Source organism: Nelumbo nucifera, chromosome 1 (assembly GCF_055504915.1).
Source record: "Nelumbo nucifera cultivar China Antique chromosome 1, China Antique-T2T, whole genome shotgun sequence".
In the NCBI taxonomy this organism is placed as follows: domain Eukaryota; kingdom Viridiplantae; phylum Streptophyta; class Magnoliopsida; order Proteales; family Nelumbonaceae; genus Nelumbo; species Nelumbo nucifera.
In genome coordinates, this window is record NC_142649.1 from 179,731,391 (window position 1) to 179,747,420 (window position 16,030).

A 16,030-nucleotide genomic window follows, 5' to 3' on the forward strand; every position below is an offset into this window, starting at 1 on the left:
TGATGGTTGGTTATTTATAAGAATAATCTTCTTCTGTCAGCAATTTTGTGCGAATGTGCAATTTCTCTCCACTTGCTTTTATCCTTAGAGCCACGTAGGTGAGTGATATATATGATTCTAAACTTCAAATCTTTCTCCGAGGACCATTGATGCATTTTTGGTATACATTGATCCAGATGATACAGCATCAGCCAGACATCACTGTTCCTCTGTCTTTCATAAAGCTTAGCCTAGAAAGTAGAAGCATTAATTCGCATGTGGAAAAGCACATGCTGAGTTTTGGAGACGTTCGTCTGGCTTTTTTTTTTTGTTCTTTTGAAGGGCTACGGCTATGCGACGGACTTCAAATCAGCCCCCCACAAGATAATTTCCCACAACGTCCTACAGTACATTCCGGTCGTGTATTGGGAATATCCCGATGATAAGTACTAGAAATGATAAATCTCATTGGGAGATGTTCCTAATACACGGAGGGAATGTGCAGACGTGGGAAACTATCTTGTGGGGGGGTTGATTTCAACTCCGAGCTGTTCCCACATTTCCACCCACGAGAGACATTGCAGCTGCATATTGGAAATATCTCCCGTATCATTTATCGAAGATGTTTACAACTTCTGGGTAGGGCAGATCCCGAATGAGGTTTTACATAGATTAGTTCGCCTTCGCCCTTGGGGCTAATGTGCTGTGTTGCTGAGCTCCATTATGATTGACGGTACATTCCCAAGTTACAAAACTTACGATAATAAGAGACTATGATGTAGTGTTTTAAACCCAGCCCAGAGGCTGAACTGCTTTTCCCCTGGTTCAATGGGTCTGTGCCTTCAACCAATTGGGCCCATAGATCAATCTGTGATGTCTTCCTTAAAATAATTAAAATAATGCAACCCATTGGATGGATCTGATGGGTCAATCGTTCAACTGTTCAGCCGTTCAGGTTGATAGATTGCTTCTCATGGATCTTTATCATACAATCAAACAACCTTTAACATTTAGAAAACGTAAATGTGCATCTCAAAATTACACTGCCCTAGGGCATATTTGACTAATTTTTATTTAGAAGAATTAACATATATAAGGGTATGCCGTATGATACCTTTGAACAATCAAACTAGATTAGATTTGAAATGCAGTGGACGAGAAACCAATGGACCAAATTTAGAGTTATGCAATCAACTTAAATTTTATGAGAAGACAGTATATTTATTTTAATTGTTTAATAATATATATTTTTGCGTATAAATCTTATCTCGAGTATACAGGAGTAGCTATATGAATCCTGTTCTGCCCATGGTTCGAAGTGTCGGTATGATACATTTTATATCGGCCACATTCTATTGTTCCCAAGGGTCTTCGAAATGGCTATTTTTAAGAGTTTGAAAATTTTAATGTTTTTAATCATTGAAGATAGATGTTAGAAAACTCCTTATAAAGATATGAAACCAAAAAAAAGGGAAAATTCCTGATCAGTACTCTGTACTTTGCCTTGAGTGACAATCTGGTCCCCAAACTTTAAAATGGAACAATCCAGTACCTGAACTTTTGAAACACGACAATCTAGTACCTACTGTTAACCAGCCGTTAAGTGGCATCTGAAAAGACACAACTGCCCTTCAAGTGTCATCTAATTTTCTTTATCAACCATCCGCTAAAATCAAAATCAACCGTCGAATTTTTCATCCCTGTGACAACACTTTTGTCTTTCTTCTCCTCTCTGTCATCTTTGGACCAAAACCAAAGCATTTTGTGGGAGAAAAGTTTTCCTTTAACTATTGTAATTATCTAATCTGAAAAATGAAAAAAGAGAAAAGTCTCCGGCCACCATCACTGATCTCTCTCTCTCTCTCTCTCTAGTATCAAGACAGCTTCTAGTTCTCCTCTCTTTTACCTGTAGGATAAAATATTACCCTGTTAAGCTAAAAAATAAAAATAAGTTGCATAAAACTTGAAATTTTCTGTTCTTAGCAAAGACTTGCAATGATTTTGCAAGAAAGGCAAAGTCATTGCAAGTGTTTATGAGAGAGAGCTTGGGCTCTGTTGCAAGGGTTTTGGTGTTTGTGACAAAGAGCTTGGGCTCTGTTTCATCTTCTTGAGGAAGAAGATGATGAACAGTGTATTTTATTTTTAAGGGTAATTTTGACATTTTCAAAAGTCTTAAATCGCGCATGAGGTCACGTGATATACATAACTGACAGTCCATTAACGACAGATACTAGATTATCGTGTTTCGAAAGTTTGAACACTGAATTGTCGCATTTTAAAGTTCGGAGACCAAATTGTCACTTGAGCCAAAGTACTACTGATCGGGAATTTTCCTAAAAAATAATAAAACCTTATGCACATGTTGTAGTGTATCTGATTTATTGATACTTTGAACCTTATTCTGCCATTCCTTTATGTGTTCAATGTCATATGACTTGAGCTCTATAGGATTAACCGCAAAATCGCAAATGAGATTTGGAATTTAGATAACATTTTTTATGAGTAAGATTATTTTTAACAGAATCAGAGATTAGGTTACATCAGTAACCCCCTTCCCCTCCCCAAAATAAGTTTTTTTCTATCCACCCTTTGTTTAGCCAATACATCTCCATCCCATTAGCCAATTTGTGGATCCATGTTCTAGCAACACTTTGTTTCCTTTGAGTTCCTTCATCTCCCCCATTACATTATGCAACCAGCACACTACTATTTTGGAGTCTCCTTCAATTTGGAAATTAGTGTAGTTCATATCATAGCCAATCTTTGGCCTTGTAAAACAGCTAATATCTCAGCTCTTTTAAAGCTCATGTAGTCTACTGGTTCAGAGAAAACAGCATAAATGTCCCCATCATGGTTTCTAAAGGTTCTTCCTATCCTTGAAGTGCCCAGGTTGTCCCTACTGTATCCACCAAAGTTAAGCTTGATACATTGTTCCGACAGTGAACTCTATTGGGAGATAATAGCAACTCTAGAGGATAATAAACATGAGGATGTTGACAGATGTAGATGCTCTCGCCGCTTATAAAATATAGAGGATAAGGAGGAGGTCCACTCTAGATTCTTTTAACTGGGAATCAAAGAGGAATCGAGGGATGAAGAGATTCAAAGAGACGAAGCACTGGAGAATTTGCCTAAGGTGGAATAGGACCAGATTATATCATCCTCTTTAAGGTCGTCAAAGCAAACCCCATCAAGGAAGTTGATCAATTCTAGAGACAAAGTTCCACTTAAATGTTGAAATACGAGAGAAATGAGAGATGGATTTAAAGCTGGATAAAGAAAAAGGACAAAGAATTTATCTTTCCCAATTCCCATGAATGTCCCCCAGTAAAAAAAAAAAAAAAAACTCACACCTGATTTATTGCAAGCAAAGAAACAATCCTGCAATGGATTTCTACGAGGAAACCAATGTTGCCCTTACATACAGCACAACACCCCAGCAGTAACATCAATATCATAAGTGCCACCAAGCAATATTGTGTGTAGAGTTTATCAAAATCCAAAAGAATCTCCACAACCATTTGTCGAATAATGCCAAATTCTTGTTGTTTAATTACCCGCTCCCGACACTCCTTTTTTTTCTTTTACACACAACAGCCCAATTAATTGCAATAAATAGATATAGTTATTTATTTTATATTTAATTTTATCTTCTACTGCTTTATTATACAAATTTACTGGGTTTCAGCTTCCAAATCGATATCTAGATACATAAATTAATTGAATTCAAATCTATATTTCCATGCTCCCATGCACAGTGTTATGTACAAAGAAAGGGACAAGTGGTGTCTCGGCTCTAGAGGGCTGCCAACCAGGAAGGTAACCAGACGATTCAATCCCACTTGAGATGGGGAAGGAAAAATTTTTCGTTAATCACAAGAAGTTTTACAAATCGTTTTTGGTTAAGATGGTTTCTGATGGCCCACAAATGCATTGAAGAACCATTCAGATTTGTGATGACAACAATAGGGAGTTATAATCAGTCCTCATCAGAACCAACTTTTTGCCTCTTCCACTTGTAGGCTGCTTCCAGGATTTTGAGATTCGTAGTCTGAGTCTCCTCCGGGAAATGATAATCATAGTATTCTTCGTACCTGCAAGGTTTCATTTAGAATTAACAAATAAAATCACCCAACGCAGAGAGAAGAAATGAAGACAAAAAGAACTAGTAGCATGAGCTGATGAGAAATTGGCCAAAATTTTTCAGACAGCACTTAGCAAGGAACTTGGCCAAAGTCGAGTTCACATCTGCTGCGCAGCACTCCATTGCAACCCCGCAATAAAATGCAAACACCCCAGCATTTGCAATAAATTCAGGACACCATGTCAGCTGACAGCTGACATTTTATTTCAAACAGTGTGTATGTATTTCATTGGGGGTCACACGGTTGTTCTCTTGCCAAAGTCTGCATGCCACCCACGATTCCAAGATCCTAGTCTTAAAACGTTTCCACCATCACATTCTGTATAAAAGAATAGAGAGCATAAAGTTGATGGACATACCCAGCTGGACCATCCTCGGATACAATTGGTCTCCTCTTCTTCAACTTCTTTGGTAGCTTACTTTGGACTAAACTGATGTCTCCAAGATTGCCAAAGCTACTCTCCATATTCAGCCACTCTTCCAAAAGCATAGCTCTTTCCTCTTTCAGTTCAGGTGCAGATGTTCTAAAGTAGTTAACAGCTTTCTCGAAAACTCCTGGTGCATTTTTTGAAAATAGAAAAATGAAAAAGATTGTCAGAATTAATGCAATTAAGATCCAAATTAATGTATCTATGCATTTATGTGTCTGTTATATATATATATATATATAAAAGAAAACAAATCCCATACTTCTAGCACGTAGGAGACACTGTTTTCTTTCATTAACTAATTCTTCATCATTCTCTTCCTGCATATTTGAATCCTTGTCTTCTTCTTGCATAGCAGATGCCTCAAATTTTGCATAGCTTATCCACACCTTCAAGTGCTTGGTGCGATCTAGTAATCTCTCATAAAGCTGCCTGGTTCTTTCATATTCTCCCTCTGATATCTCAAAGTCTATATAAGCCTGTTATCCGGAAAAAGCTGTTAGTCCCATTTTCAATTTAAGTGTTTTGACTCGCATCCAGATACCCAAAAAAAGTTGCAAAATGCAGAGGCATGTATAGCAGTGATTCAAAACTATCTACATGTAAACCAAGTAGGGGTGTACAATCGGTCGATTCAGTTTGGTTCAGTTAGAACCAAGAACCTAACCAACTATTCAGTTTAATCATCTTCCCCAACTGAACCGAACTGACCCTAACCAAATTCAGTTTGGTTTGGTTTAGTTTGGTTGGGCCCTGATTCCACATAAATGGTAAACAATTAAACATTCATCCTGATTCTACATAAACAATTAATGAATAATGAATAATTAATAATTAATAAGTGTTATTAATTAAAAGCTAGAATGGCCCCGAAGCCCAATGGTTTTAATTAGTACTTAGTTGTTTAAAATCTTTAGATAGTTTAATTAACTATTATTTATTAAATGTTAAAAGTTAATATACTTAATTAACTATTAATTAAGTATTGGCCATTATCCACAAATAATTAATAATTAGTCTAGGTTTTAATACTTCAATGGCTTAGATTCTTTAAACAATTTAATTAACTATTATTAATTAAAAGTTAAAATAGGCCCAAAGCATTAGGAATTGCCGACTTGACCATTGATTAAGAAAATAATTAATAAGTATAAAGAATTAAATAGTAAGCATTATATATTTAATATACTTAATTAAATAAAACCACTAGTTGGTTTTCGATTAGGTTCGGTTCAAATCTCAACCAAACCGATAACTGATTTAAAAAAAAAAAAACAAAAACCAAACCAAACTAGCTTACTCGGTTTGGTTTGGTTCGGTTTTTGGTTTATCATCCAAATTTGAACACCCCTAAAACCAAGTCCATACTCTGGTTCTGTTTGACTGCTTCACTGGTGACGAGAATATTAAGTATCAGTTTTTGATAGCCAGAAGCACTTGGTTTTAGTGGTGAAATACAAACAGAACACCCACCCCAGAAAAAAAAATGACATGGAACATTATTTGCAAGTTTCCATCCCTAGGGAAGATCGAAAAGGACAGGTTGAAGTAATGAGAAATGATCAAGGGTCCAGAATTTAACAATGGATATGACACTTAACAGAACAGAACAACATTACAGGATTCATGTGACCAATCCCATATGGGGACAAGGCTGACTTGAGTTGAGCCAAGTCGAGTTCCACCCCCACCCCAAACTACATGACAGGTTTTTTAAGGTAACATTTCAAGTAAAAAAGAGAAGTTTACCAATTAGAAGAGCAAAAAGAGGCTAAAAGAAGACTGTTAATGCCTTGATGGATGTGCACAACTTATTCATGTAATGTGGGATGGAAAAGTTGATGTTATCATATTTCTTTTTTTTTATCAATAACAACAGACTTCAATAAATAGGAATAAGCTTACAAAGTAGAGGAGCTAAAGTATTTTAACTCCCCAAGAAGGTGGGCAGGCACCCAAAAGGAAAAGAACAATTACAACTGAGCCCAGAAACCAGAATCCCTATTCACCCCTTGCCTAGCCAATCCATCGGCAAAGGAGTTTGCATTTATCTTTACCCAAGTACACTGAACTTCCATGTTCTTGATCAGCCATTAGAATTTTCTCTTTTCATTGCTGTAGCTCCAAAGCTTAGAGGTGCCTTCTTTTAGCCAGTTCACTACAATCTCAGAATCTCCTTCTATAATCAGTTTTTTGACATTCAGGTCTTTAGCCCTTTGTACCCCTTCCAAAGCTGCTAACACCTCAGCCCTCAAAGAGTCTCCCACTCCAATTGGGCCAAAGAACATAGCTATTACATTCGCTTTCTCATCTCTTAGCATCCCCCCCCAATACCTAAAGGCCTTGGATTCCCCATGTTGCTGCCATCAAAATTTAGTTTGATAAAACCAAGAGGTGGAGGGTTCCAGGTGGGATTCGATGTCTTCTTAACTAAGGCTGAACTTGCAATTTCTTAACATATCATCCGTTGAATAATCTGTGAACAAGTCCATTGTTTTCAACCAATGTATTACCCTTATATGGATCACTTCTAGCATAGTTTCCAACCTTCTCTCCTTTTCTGAAAAAATCCTTGAGTTTCTTTCTTCCCATATAGTCCAGCAAATAGAAGCTCTCACACATCTCCACACGATCCTTGACCTTTTTGTTGGGCAGTTGAAAGAAGAGGAATTAAACAAACTTTGCACATTCAATGCGGAAATCCACCTGCACCCAAACAAAGAAGCAAACCATTCCCAAATATTTTTTGCCAAATCAAAGGATATTAGTAAGTGGTAACCAGACTCACTAGCAGCTTTGCAAAGAACACACTTGTGAGGAGATAAACAACTATTGGGTCTTTTTCTTTGAATCAAATCACCTATGTTGACTCTTTTCAGGAAAGCTTCCCAACAGAAACTCCCAACCTTCGGAGGTATAGGTTGACACCACACTTCTTTGGGGGGGAATGACAAGCCAATAGGAACTGCTAGTTGTATTAGGGCTTTAAAGGAGGCACAAGTAAAGGAGCCTGAAAGAGACAAAGTCCAGATCCTGCTATCTGTTTTTGTAGGCTCCAAGAAAACCCCATCAAGAATGGACATGAGAGTTAAGGTACTATCCAATTCTGTGTCCCTGAGAGCTCTTCTCAAACCCAAGTTCCATCCAAACCCAGAAGTTGAGTTTGAGAGTACAAGTGCAATTGGTTCATTTTTGAAGGTGGAGATAGCAAAGAGGGCTGGAAATTGATCTTTCAAAGGAGAATCCCCAACCCAAACATGTTCCCAAAACTTAATGAGATTACCCGAGTGCAAGTCATACCTGATCCAAGGAGAAAATAAAGGTAGAATAGCTTGGATTGCTTTCCAAGGTGATGCCCTTTAGTCCTAGCCAGAATCCCCGAGTCCCATGAATTCTCCGCAAGCCCGTGAATACTACATATTATCTTAGCCAACAGTTTTTCCTTTTCCAATGAAAATCTCCACAACCATTTCCCTAGTAGAGCCAAGTTTCTCTTCCTTATATTCCCAATGCCTAGACCTCCATCCTGCTTGCTCCTACACACCACCTCCCACCTAACCCTATGGTCCTTTTTCTCCTCCCCAGGTCCCAAAGGAAATCTCTCATTAGCTTTTCCAACTTGCTAGCCACCCTTGCAGGCACCTTAAAGACCGATAGGTAATAAATGCCATCATATTTCTCTGCTTTGTTTAGACAACCTTTATTCAGTCCAGTTCATATCAGGACTTTTCTTTTTGGCCACGCTTGTTGGTTGGTTCAAACTATTTTTTTTCTTTGATCAATAGGTTCAAACTAATAGTTTCCTAAACAAAATAGGAAACTACTAATTATAGACCTAAAATCCAGGTGCAGTCATCAATTCCTCATTTCAAATGTTCTAGTAAGTTTCTGAAGCCCAAACCTACCTAAAAATTAATTTATTGTATCCTCTATTGCCATAAAAGTTAAACTACATCAGTCACACTCTCTTGAAAAGAATTCACCCTCAAACTCTCATTGTCATTCTCCCCATAATAAGGTGAAAAATGCTGCACATTGCTGATTTGCAAATCCAGTGGCAACTTCATTTTGTAAACATTTTCATTAATCCTTACTAGAATCTCACAAGGATCAATCTTCTTGGGCTTGAGTTTATGATATTATCCATTAAGATACCTCTCTTTAGAAAGATACTCCCACACTTCATCTCCAACTTCAAAGGCATGTTAACAATAAATGTCAATCAGCTTGCTCCTTTAGAGACATCCTATAATAAGGCTTTTTGGGAAGGGTTGTATCAGGAATAAGATCAATATGGTGTTACATGCTACACATGAAGCAATTCAGGTGTCAATTCTTCAATAAAAACATCCTAAAACTCTTCCGATAGGGATTGTACTTTTTTTTGTTCTGGAACACTATCACCACCTTACTGTCAAAAGTATCCCTTTTTGCTACAAAAGCAAACACCATCTCCTGCTCTTCCAGCTCATACTCGTACAGATTTGGAAATGCATACTATTCCCTTCCCCTTTTCGAGCTCCTTTTCACTTTAGGAGACATTAACGTAAACCATCCTTATGAATGATATAACTGCTGGTCCAGCCATCTAACTTAATTTTCTATCAAACATTCAAACTCATAAGGTCTACCAAGCAAAAAACATGTATCACCAATGGAGAATGGCACAAGGTAGCATTTGTCATCTTCTAGCACATGGCCCTTATTCCAACCATGCAAGATTGTAAGGCCTGCGGATATAGCTCCATTTTCAAGTTGAGCTTTGTTGGTGTGAAAATTTTAATAAATTCTCATGCAACATAATTCACTCAATCAAGTGATTGAGTTTTTATTATTTTGGGTAAGGCCCATTTAGGGAATCATACCGATTGTTCCCCTTAATTACATCTCCACAAGAAAGTAGAGAATACTTTTTGATTCTGACTTGGAGAAATGAACGCATAGAACAAAAGAAAAGAACAATAGGGTACTTAAAAAGAACTTTTCATTTGCTTTTCTTTTACATCAAGTGTACAAGAATGAGAAGAAAGAAAAAGAAAATACAATTGAGAAACTATACAGCAATACATTTCTCTTTTCTTTTTAATACAAAGAAAATTTCCTTTTCACTCCTTTCTTCACAATAAGTTATAGTCAATCAAATGAAATTCTGATTGTAGACAGCCTTAATCCTTGGAATTTTGCATACAAAAAGGGAACCGTAGTCAATCAAACTGAATATTTGATTGTAGATGATTTTCATTCCTCTGCTCTTCATTTTCATTTGAAGGGAATCATAATCAGCCTTCGAGAATTAAACTATAGATGGTTTAATCCCTAACTTTGTCTTGAAAGAGGGACCATAATCAACCAAGTAGAGGCACCTGGTTGTAGATGGTTTATTCCCCTCTACTCTTCATTTTCATTTGAAGGGAACCATAATCAGTCTTCGAGAATTAGATTGTAGATGTTTAATCCCCAACTTTGTCTTGAAAGAGGGACCATAATCAACCAAGTAGAGGCACCTGGTTGTAGATGGTTTATTTCCCTCTATTTCCTTTCTCAAAAGTGAAAATAAAAGAGAGAGGAAGAAGGATACATAGTAGAAGACATATATACGAAGTATTCACAGAGAGGACTTTCTTTTTTCTACCTGTATTAGTGAAACTTTTCCTTCCTTGCCTTCCCTTGAGCACTTCTCTTTTCTTCTCTCCTTATCTTTGCTTTTCTTAAGAATCTCTTGTGAAAATTTTATCCGAAGAGTCTCTCTGTCTTTCTAGCTTCCTCTTAAGGACCTTAAATAGGGAGTGGGGTAGTTATGTAACTACCTCCTCCTAGGTGAAGGACGCCTGTCCCTCCCACTTAAAGAGAGGGAACTCCCATACGGGATACTTTTTTATAGTTTTAATGATTTGGCTAGCAGACTAGCCAACCCACTTATTTGAGTTCTAATTTATTTAAATATTATTTGGACTAAAAAAATGGCTTCAACAAGCTTATTCATAGTTTCTTGGGAAATTACATATTTTATGAGTAATGAAGAAAGATTTTATTAACTGAAGAAAAAGATTACAAGTAATTAAGTCCAATATTGTTAAGCTAGTCCTTGTTACCTAACCCCTTTGTGTCTTATGAACAGAAGTTACACTGTAACCCCAAATACAACCATTCCCTATTAACCCCCTGCCTTGCATATGAATAAGCTATACCATGATTATGTCCCTCCTAACTTTCTTGCAATTTGTTTAGCCTGCCTCAAAGTATGCCAATGTTTTTCTATATTATCATTACTCAGCATCTCACCTCTGTTCTAGAGGTTTGAAGGGAAATTACATTCTTGCATCTATCAGGGTCTATATTAAGCTTGGTGTGATAACCAGCAATGGTGCACTTGGTGGAAAAGATATCATTCCTTCAACTTTTGTTCATTGACTGTTTGGAGCATAAAGTAATTATAAATACATCAAACAAAGACTAAGAGTCTACACAAAAGAACATAATATGCATCCCCTACCTCTTTTTATTAAGAACCTGAGTTTTTTTTCAGATAAGTATTCATTAAGAACCTCAGGTTCCTGTAGCCGATATGATTTTCAAAGTCCTTACCTTCTTTCACCAATTGTTGTTTCCGGTACACAGGCAATCCAATGCAAAATGACCCATTCTCCGCACTGATAACTTCATACCAACCTTATGAGTAGCTGGTTTGGACATGGTGCCTTGTTTGGTGGCAGAAAATAATTTTGACATTTTGCAGACTGAAGAGCCTTGACTAAGATTGGAGGCACAAAATTGGAGATAGGCCTACCGAGCTGGTAAAAAAAGGCTATTACCCAATGTTCATTCCAGCTATCTGGGATCTTGGGAGGGGTATGGATACAGTCTGGTCCTAACCTTTGGCATTTTTTTTTCACAAAGTTGCCGCCCTCAGACACAAACTTACATTTTTACGCTTGCCAGCCCAAGATTTTACCACTACACCAAGTAATGGCCCCTACAGGGCCTACTAGGCTAGTAATGAAGCTAAATTAATTTTCAGGGCTGGTTTGCCCCACAAACTCTTCTGGCTGGCTAGAAAATTGTGGTTCTTGGTGTTCTACTAGATGATTAATTAGATTGCTCAATTGTGTGATCAACTCTTCTTTGTTCCCCATGTCACATCAGCTCTTGCATGCTCCTCATTTTGTTCGCACAAATCCATGATAGTCTTTATGGTAACCACTTTAGCTTCTTCATCAGAACTGGGATTGAAGACCTTTTAAGGAGGTATCTTAATTCTAATACCAATTAATGTAGATCTAGTTGATGGTAGCCTCACTTTAGAATCCAGCAAAGTATGCTTTTAATCTGGGGACATTCAGAGAACAGTTGCTGGTTTTCTTCAAGTGACAAAAACTACAACTCACTTCAAACTAGCATCCCAAACATTCTGGAATAATAGAAATCCAGAAAATAGAACTTAAAAAATAGTGGTAGACTCAAACTAAGAACACCCAGAAGAAAATAACAGCTGGTTTAGAAACTATCAATTATAAACTGTCAGCTTCCAAATCCAGGTGTAGTCTTTTTTCTTTTGAAAGGCAAGGTAAAAAATTTTATTGATGATAGAGGAAAGAGTTACAACAACATCCAGATGTAGTCATTGATTCCTCCTTTCATATGTTTTAGCAACTTTGAGATGTTCAACATCTCTATGGAAATTGATTTGTTATATCTTCTGTCATTATGGGAGGCTGAACTAGGAAAACCCAAGTTACCAAAAAAAAAGGAAAAAAAGAAGAATGATGTTGGAAAGGAGGGGGTCAATAAATGGCATAGTGGGAGTCAACAGAGAGCATTCTACATTATTAATGTCAGAATCCCTAGGGAGTTTCTGCATGACATATAGTGATTCCAAGGGGACATTTCTTGGTGTAATAGTAAAATCTCTAATCACGAACATGAAAACCAAGGTTCAAGTCTGATAGTGAACTTTGTAACCAAAAAAAAATAAAAAATAAAAAAGAATAGAATGGAAAAAAAAAGTTAGATCCATGTCCAGTCCAGTCCTCATAAGACACTGGATGCCAAGACCACATTTGGTAATGGCCCTTTTATATCTGTTGATTATCAAAAAAAAAAAGTAAGGCCCTTTTATATAGTGATTGGTACTTGATGACCTTGCCCCACTTCCTGCCCAACAGGAGAAAAAAAAAACTATTTTTTCTGGTATGCAAACCTTATGAAGCCTTATTTTATTGTGTTGCTTCTGTTTGTACAGGGACAATTAAACCTTAAAAGGGAAAACATTTAACTGTTTCCAACCATGAAAAATACAGTATGCAGAATTGAAATGCTCTTGCTATATCTTATGGCAATGGCAACTAAGAGTGATTTTACCATTACAAAGGCCCGAATAAGAACCCTTAAAAGAACAACAGGCAGGCACTTAATTTCAAGCAACAAAATTGAGAAGATTACTTATATACATACCTTCCACAATAGTTCTGGCATATCCAAGGCAGGTTGATCTATTGCAAGTTCAAAAATAGCTCTAGCCCGTTCAGTCTCACTCAAAGACCTCTCCAACTCTGCATATTTGCTCCACGCATAGCAGTTTTCTGGTGCCCAATCCAAATACTTCTCATAGAGTTTTCGACAACGATCAATATTACCAAGTTGCAACTCTATTTCAATATACTTCTTAAATATCTGTTTGTCGACATGTAAAGCAGTGAGCACAGAACCACCTAAATTTTTTAAAGTTGGTTAGAAGTAGTGAACATATTTAATACCTTATCTTTGGGAGCCTTCCCAATAGCGTTGCCTAGGATTAGCCGTGCAGCCTTAAGATTCTTCTGCCGTATTTCAAATTGAGCAGCCAATAACCAAATCTTTGCAAATGAGAACTTCTCATGTGGGATCAACTTAAGGCATTCCCTAAAAAAATGCAAATAAATTAAATATATTTGATAACCGGGGAAACCATACATCTATATCATGGGGGGGCATTCCCTGAACAAATGCAAATTAAATTAGATACATCTGATATCCAGGGGGAACCATACATCCATATCATATTTTCATTACTTTTTCCCTCTCTCTCTCATGCAGAACAACTTTAGTCAGATCATTCAGCTAAAGCTGATGGAACAATTATAGCAAGCCATGAAAATTTTCTTGGTGGATAATGTTAACATATTGGTTGTTTGGTCATAATACATCTTGAAAAGGAGATGGATGCCTTCTGCAAATGGGAAAACGGAGAAACACCTATAAACAAAGAAAAACGATGGTTTCAATGATCAATGCTAAAGGACAGGTCAGAAAAGAATATCTGAAGGAATTAATGGCATAAAATACCATATAGTCTTAACATTCTTAAACAAAACAGTGGTATATTGGTTAAGAGGAGCTATATAGAACAAAATGAAGTAGGTTCTTTCTGATAATCATATACATTTGCTCTTAATAGTTAATACTAGTCCAACTATCCCTCAATTTTCTGCTTCTTATTTTTTTTTTCATCAACCCAAACACAGCTTTAAATATATTTATCCCTGGTAATTAGCCAACTACACTGAATGAATTCTGAATACAAATCGAAGCTTGCCCAACCTCCCAATGAGAGTGGAGCTTCTCAACTCAGACAACAAAATTCATCTGAATAGAAGCACTATCACTAATGAACTTAACGGTCATGCTCTTTTACTTGTGTGTGTGTGTGTTTCTGTTTGCAACTTTGCATACACACATACGGATATCTTACAAATAAATTGGTCACAAACAGATATAGTTGAAATTCTTAACGGATAAATGGTAATATACAAAATTTTCAAGTCTAATCAAATCCAATTTTTATTTCTACTAAGTGAAAAATACCTGTACACTTCTCTTGTTCGCTCCATGTCTTCTGCATCAAGCTCCTCATATAAAGCATAGTTAATCCTGTATATAAAAGTGAGACAAAAAAATTTAGAGAGTAACGAACAGCAGAAAATAAGTGGTAGTGTCACTAAGGAAACTAGACCTTAAACTTCTAATCTGACAATAGCTGCAATACATCAAGGTATAGCTACTATGCCTACTAACCCATATCAACAAAGATAGGTAACCTACCATAGGTAGATATATCGTTGCCAATAGCGCTTTTCTGCAGCAGGAGGAACATTAGCAATTGCTCGTTCATAAACTTCTCTAATTCTCTCCTTGTTACCGACGCTCTCTTCTAGTCTGATATAATCAAACCAGTGATCATAATTTAGAGGATTCTTTCTCACCTCTTCCTCATACTGAAACCTCCTCTTCCCCACAACTGCATCTTCTATCCCCTCCCTATCCCCGTACTGCTTCTCAAACGCGACAAACTTCCTATACAAGTCTTCGGCTCGACCCTTTGGTATATGGTCCAGGGCAAACTTATAAATACATCGTGCGCGCTCCGTCTCCTTACAACGTTCTTCAAATTCCGCAAACGCAACAAATAAGTTTTCAGCCTCTTCGTCGTCCGCCAATTTCTCAACAGCCCTCTCATAACAGTTTCTGGCCCTAGCGACCTCTCCGTTCTTCATCTCGAATTTGGCGTATCGAATCCATGCTCCGACCTTTGGGTGGCACTCTACAAACCTCTCAAAAATCGCCCTTGCTCGCTCGACTTCATTGTATCTAAGCTCGAATTTGATATATGAAAGCCAACCTTGTTGGTCCGGCATCCAACTCATCCAACGCTCAAATATTTGGCGTGCACCTGCAACATTTCCAAGCATCTCCTCCATGTGAATGTATTTGTACCAGAGCTGATCCACACGAGGGAGAAGGGTGACTGCTCGATCCCATACATTCCTCGCATGGTTTATGAACTTGTTCTTCATCTCCACTTCGGCGTACTTGAGCCATAACGTATGATTTCTGTAATCCACTTCGAGAGCCCGTTCCCAAACCGACCGAGCTCGAGCAAAATCCTTCTGCGATTCCTCCCATTGGGCGTATTTTATCCACACGCTGACATTCCATCTGGTTCTGCGTATTAGGTCTTCAAACTCCTTTCGCTTTCGAAGACGATAGTCAGCAAGTTCTGTCGGGTCAGTGATCTTTTGTTTGGGAGGTCTAATCTCAGCTTCTTGACGTTCACGGGCTTCCCTGAGAATTTGTTCAGCGGTGATCTGAATCGGCGCGGGGGTCTTGTTCTTGACTCTCGTTGGTCGGGGGAGCTTAACCTCGGTTTCTTTGCGCGTCAGATATCCTAACGTAGGATCTGATTCTCTCGCGGACGCCATGGTTGATTGTGGGAGCTCTGTTGACTCCTGTCCTACGAGAATACCAGAGGGACAGATAAAGATAGAGCAGTTGACAGGAAGATTATACAGCCGGCGAGAGAAAGAGGGGGAGTATGCAAGAGGGTTAGAGGACGGACCAGGGTTAAAGAGGCAACAGGCGAGAAATTTCAGATTAGTAACCTGTATTTTGGGGCTAGTGTCACTTTCGTCCCTCGAACTTTAAAATGTGCCAATTTAGTTCCTTT

At 37.7% G+C, this 16,030-nt stretch overlaps 1 protein-coding gene across 2 annotated transcripts; it reads right to left on the minus strand.

Moving 5' to 3' along the window:
• Nucleotides 1–3,810: 3,810 nt before the first annotated feature.
• On the minus strand, nt 3,811–15,922 carry LOC104600316 (crooked neck protein, putative / cell cycle protein). 2 transcript variants are annotated; one of them, XM_010263192.3, is made up of 8 exons: nt 14,629–15,922; nt 14,392–14,457; nt 13,732–13,782; nt 13,305–13,449; nt 13,003–13,221; nt 4,814–5,030; nt 4,483–4,678; nt 3,811–4,073 (listed from the first exon to the last, which is right to left on the minus strand). In XM_010263192.3, exons 1-8 carry the CDS (start codon nt 15,783–15,785, stop codon nt 3,959–3,961), a joined length of 2,166 nt encoding a protein of 721 aa, XP_010261494.1. In that variant the 5' UTR covers nt 15,786–15,922; the 3' UTR covers nt 3,811–3,958. The 2 variants fall into 2 exon arrangements, with proteins under 2 accessions (XP_010261494.1, XP_010261495.1); XM_010263193.3 differs by lacking the exon at nt 13,732–13,782 and having other exon boundaries at nt 14,629–15,921.
• Nucleotides 15,923–16,030: the final 108 nt, after the last annotated feature.

Excerpts from the sequence above, each read along its gene's own strand:
- LOC104600316 (XM_010263192.3), bottom strand. The coding sequence starts at position 15,785 with ATGGCGTCCGCGAGAGAATCAGATCCTACGTTAGGATATCTGACGCGC. Across the intron at positions 14,458-14,628 it reads CAACGATATATCTACCTATG|GATTAACTATGCTTTATATG; the intron begins GTAGGTTACCTA and ends TTTTATATACAG. Across the intron at positions 13,222-13,304 it reads GGAAGGCTCCCAAAGATAAG|ATATTTAAGAAGTATATTGA; the intron begins GTATTAAATATG and ends GTCGACAAACAG.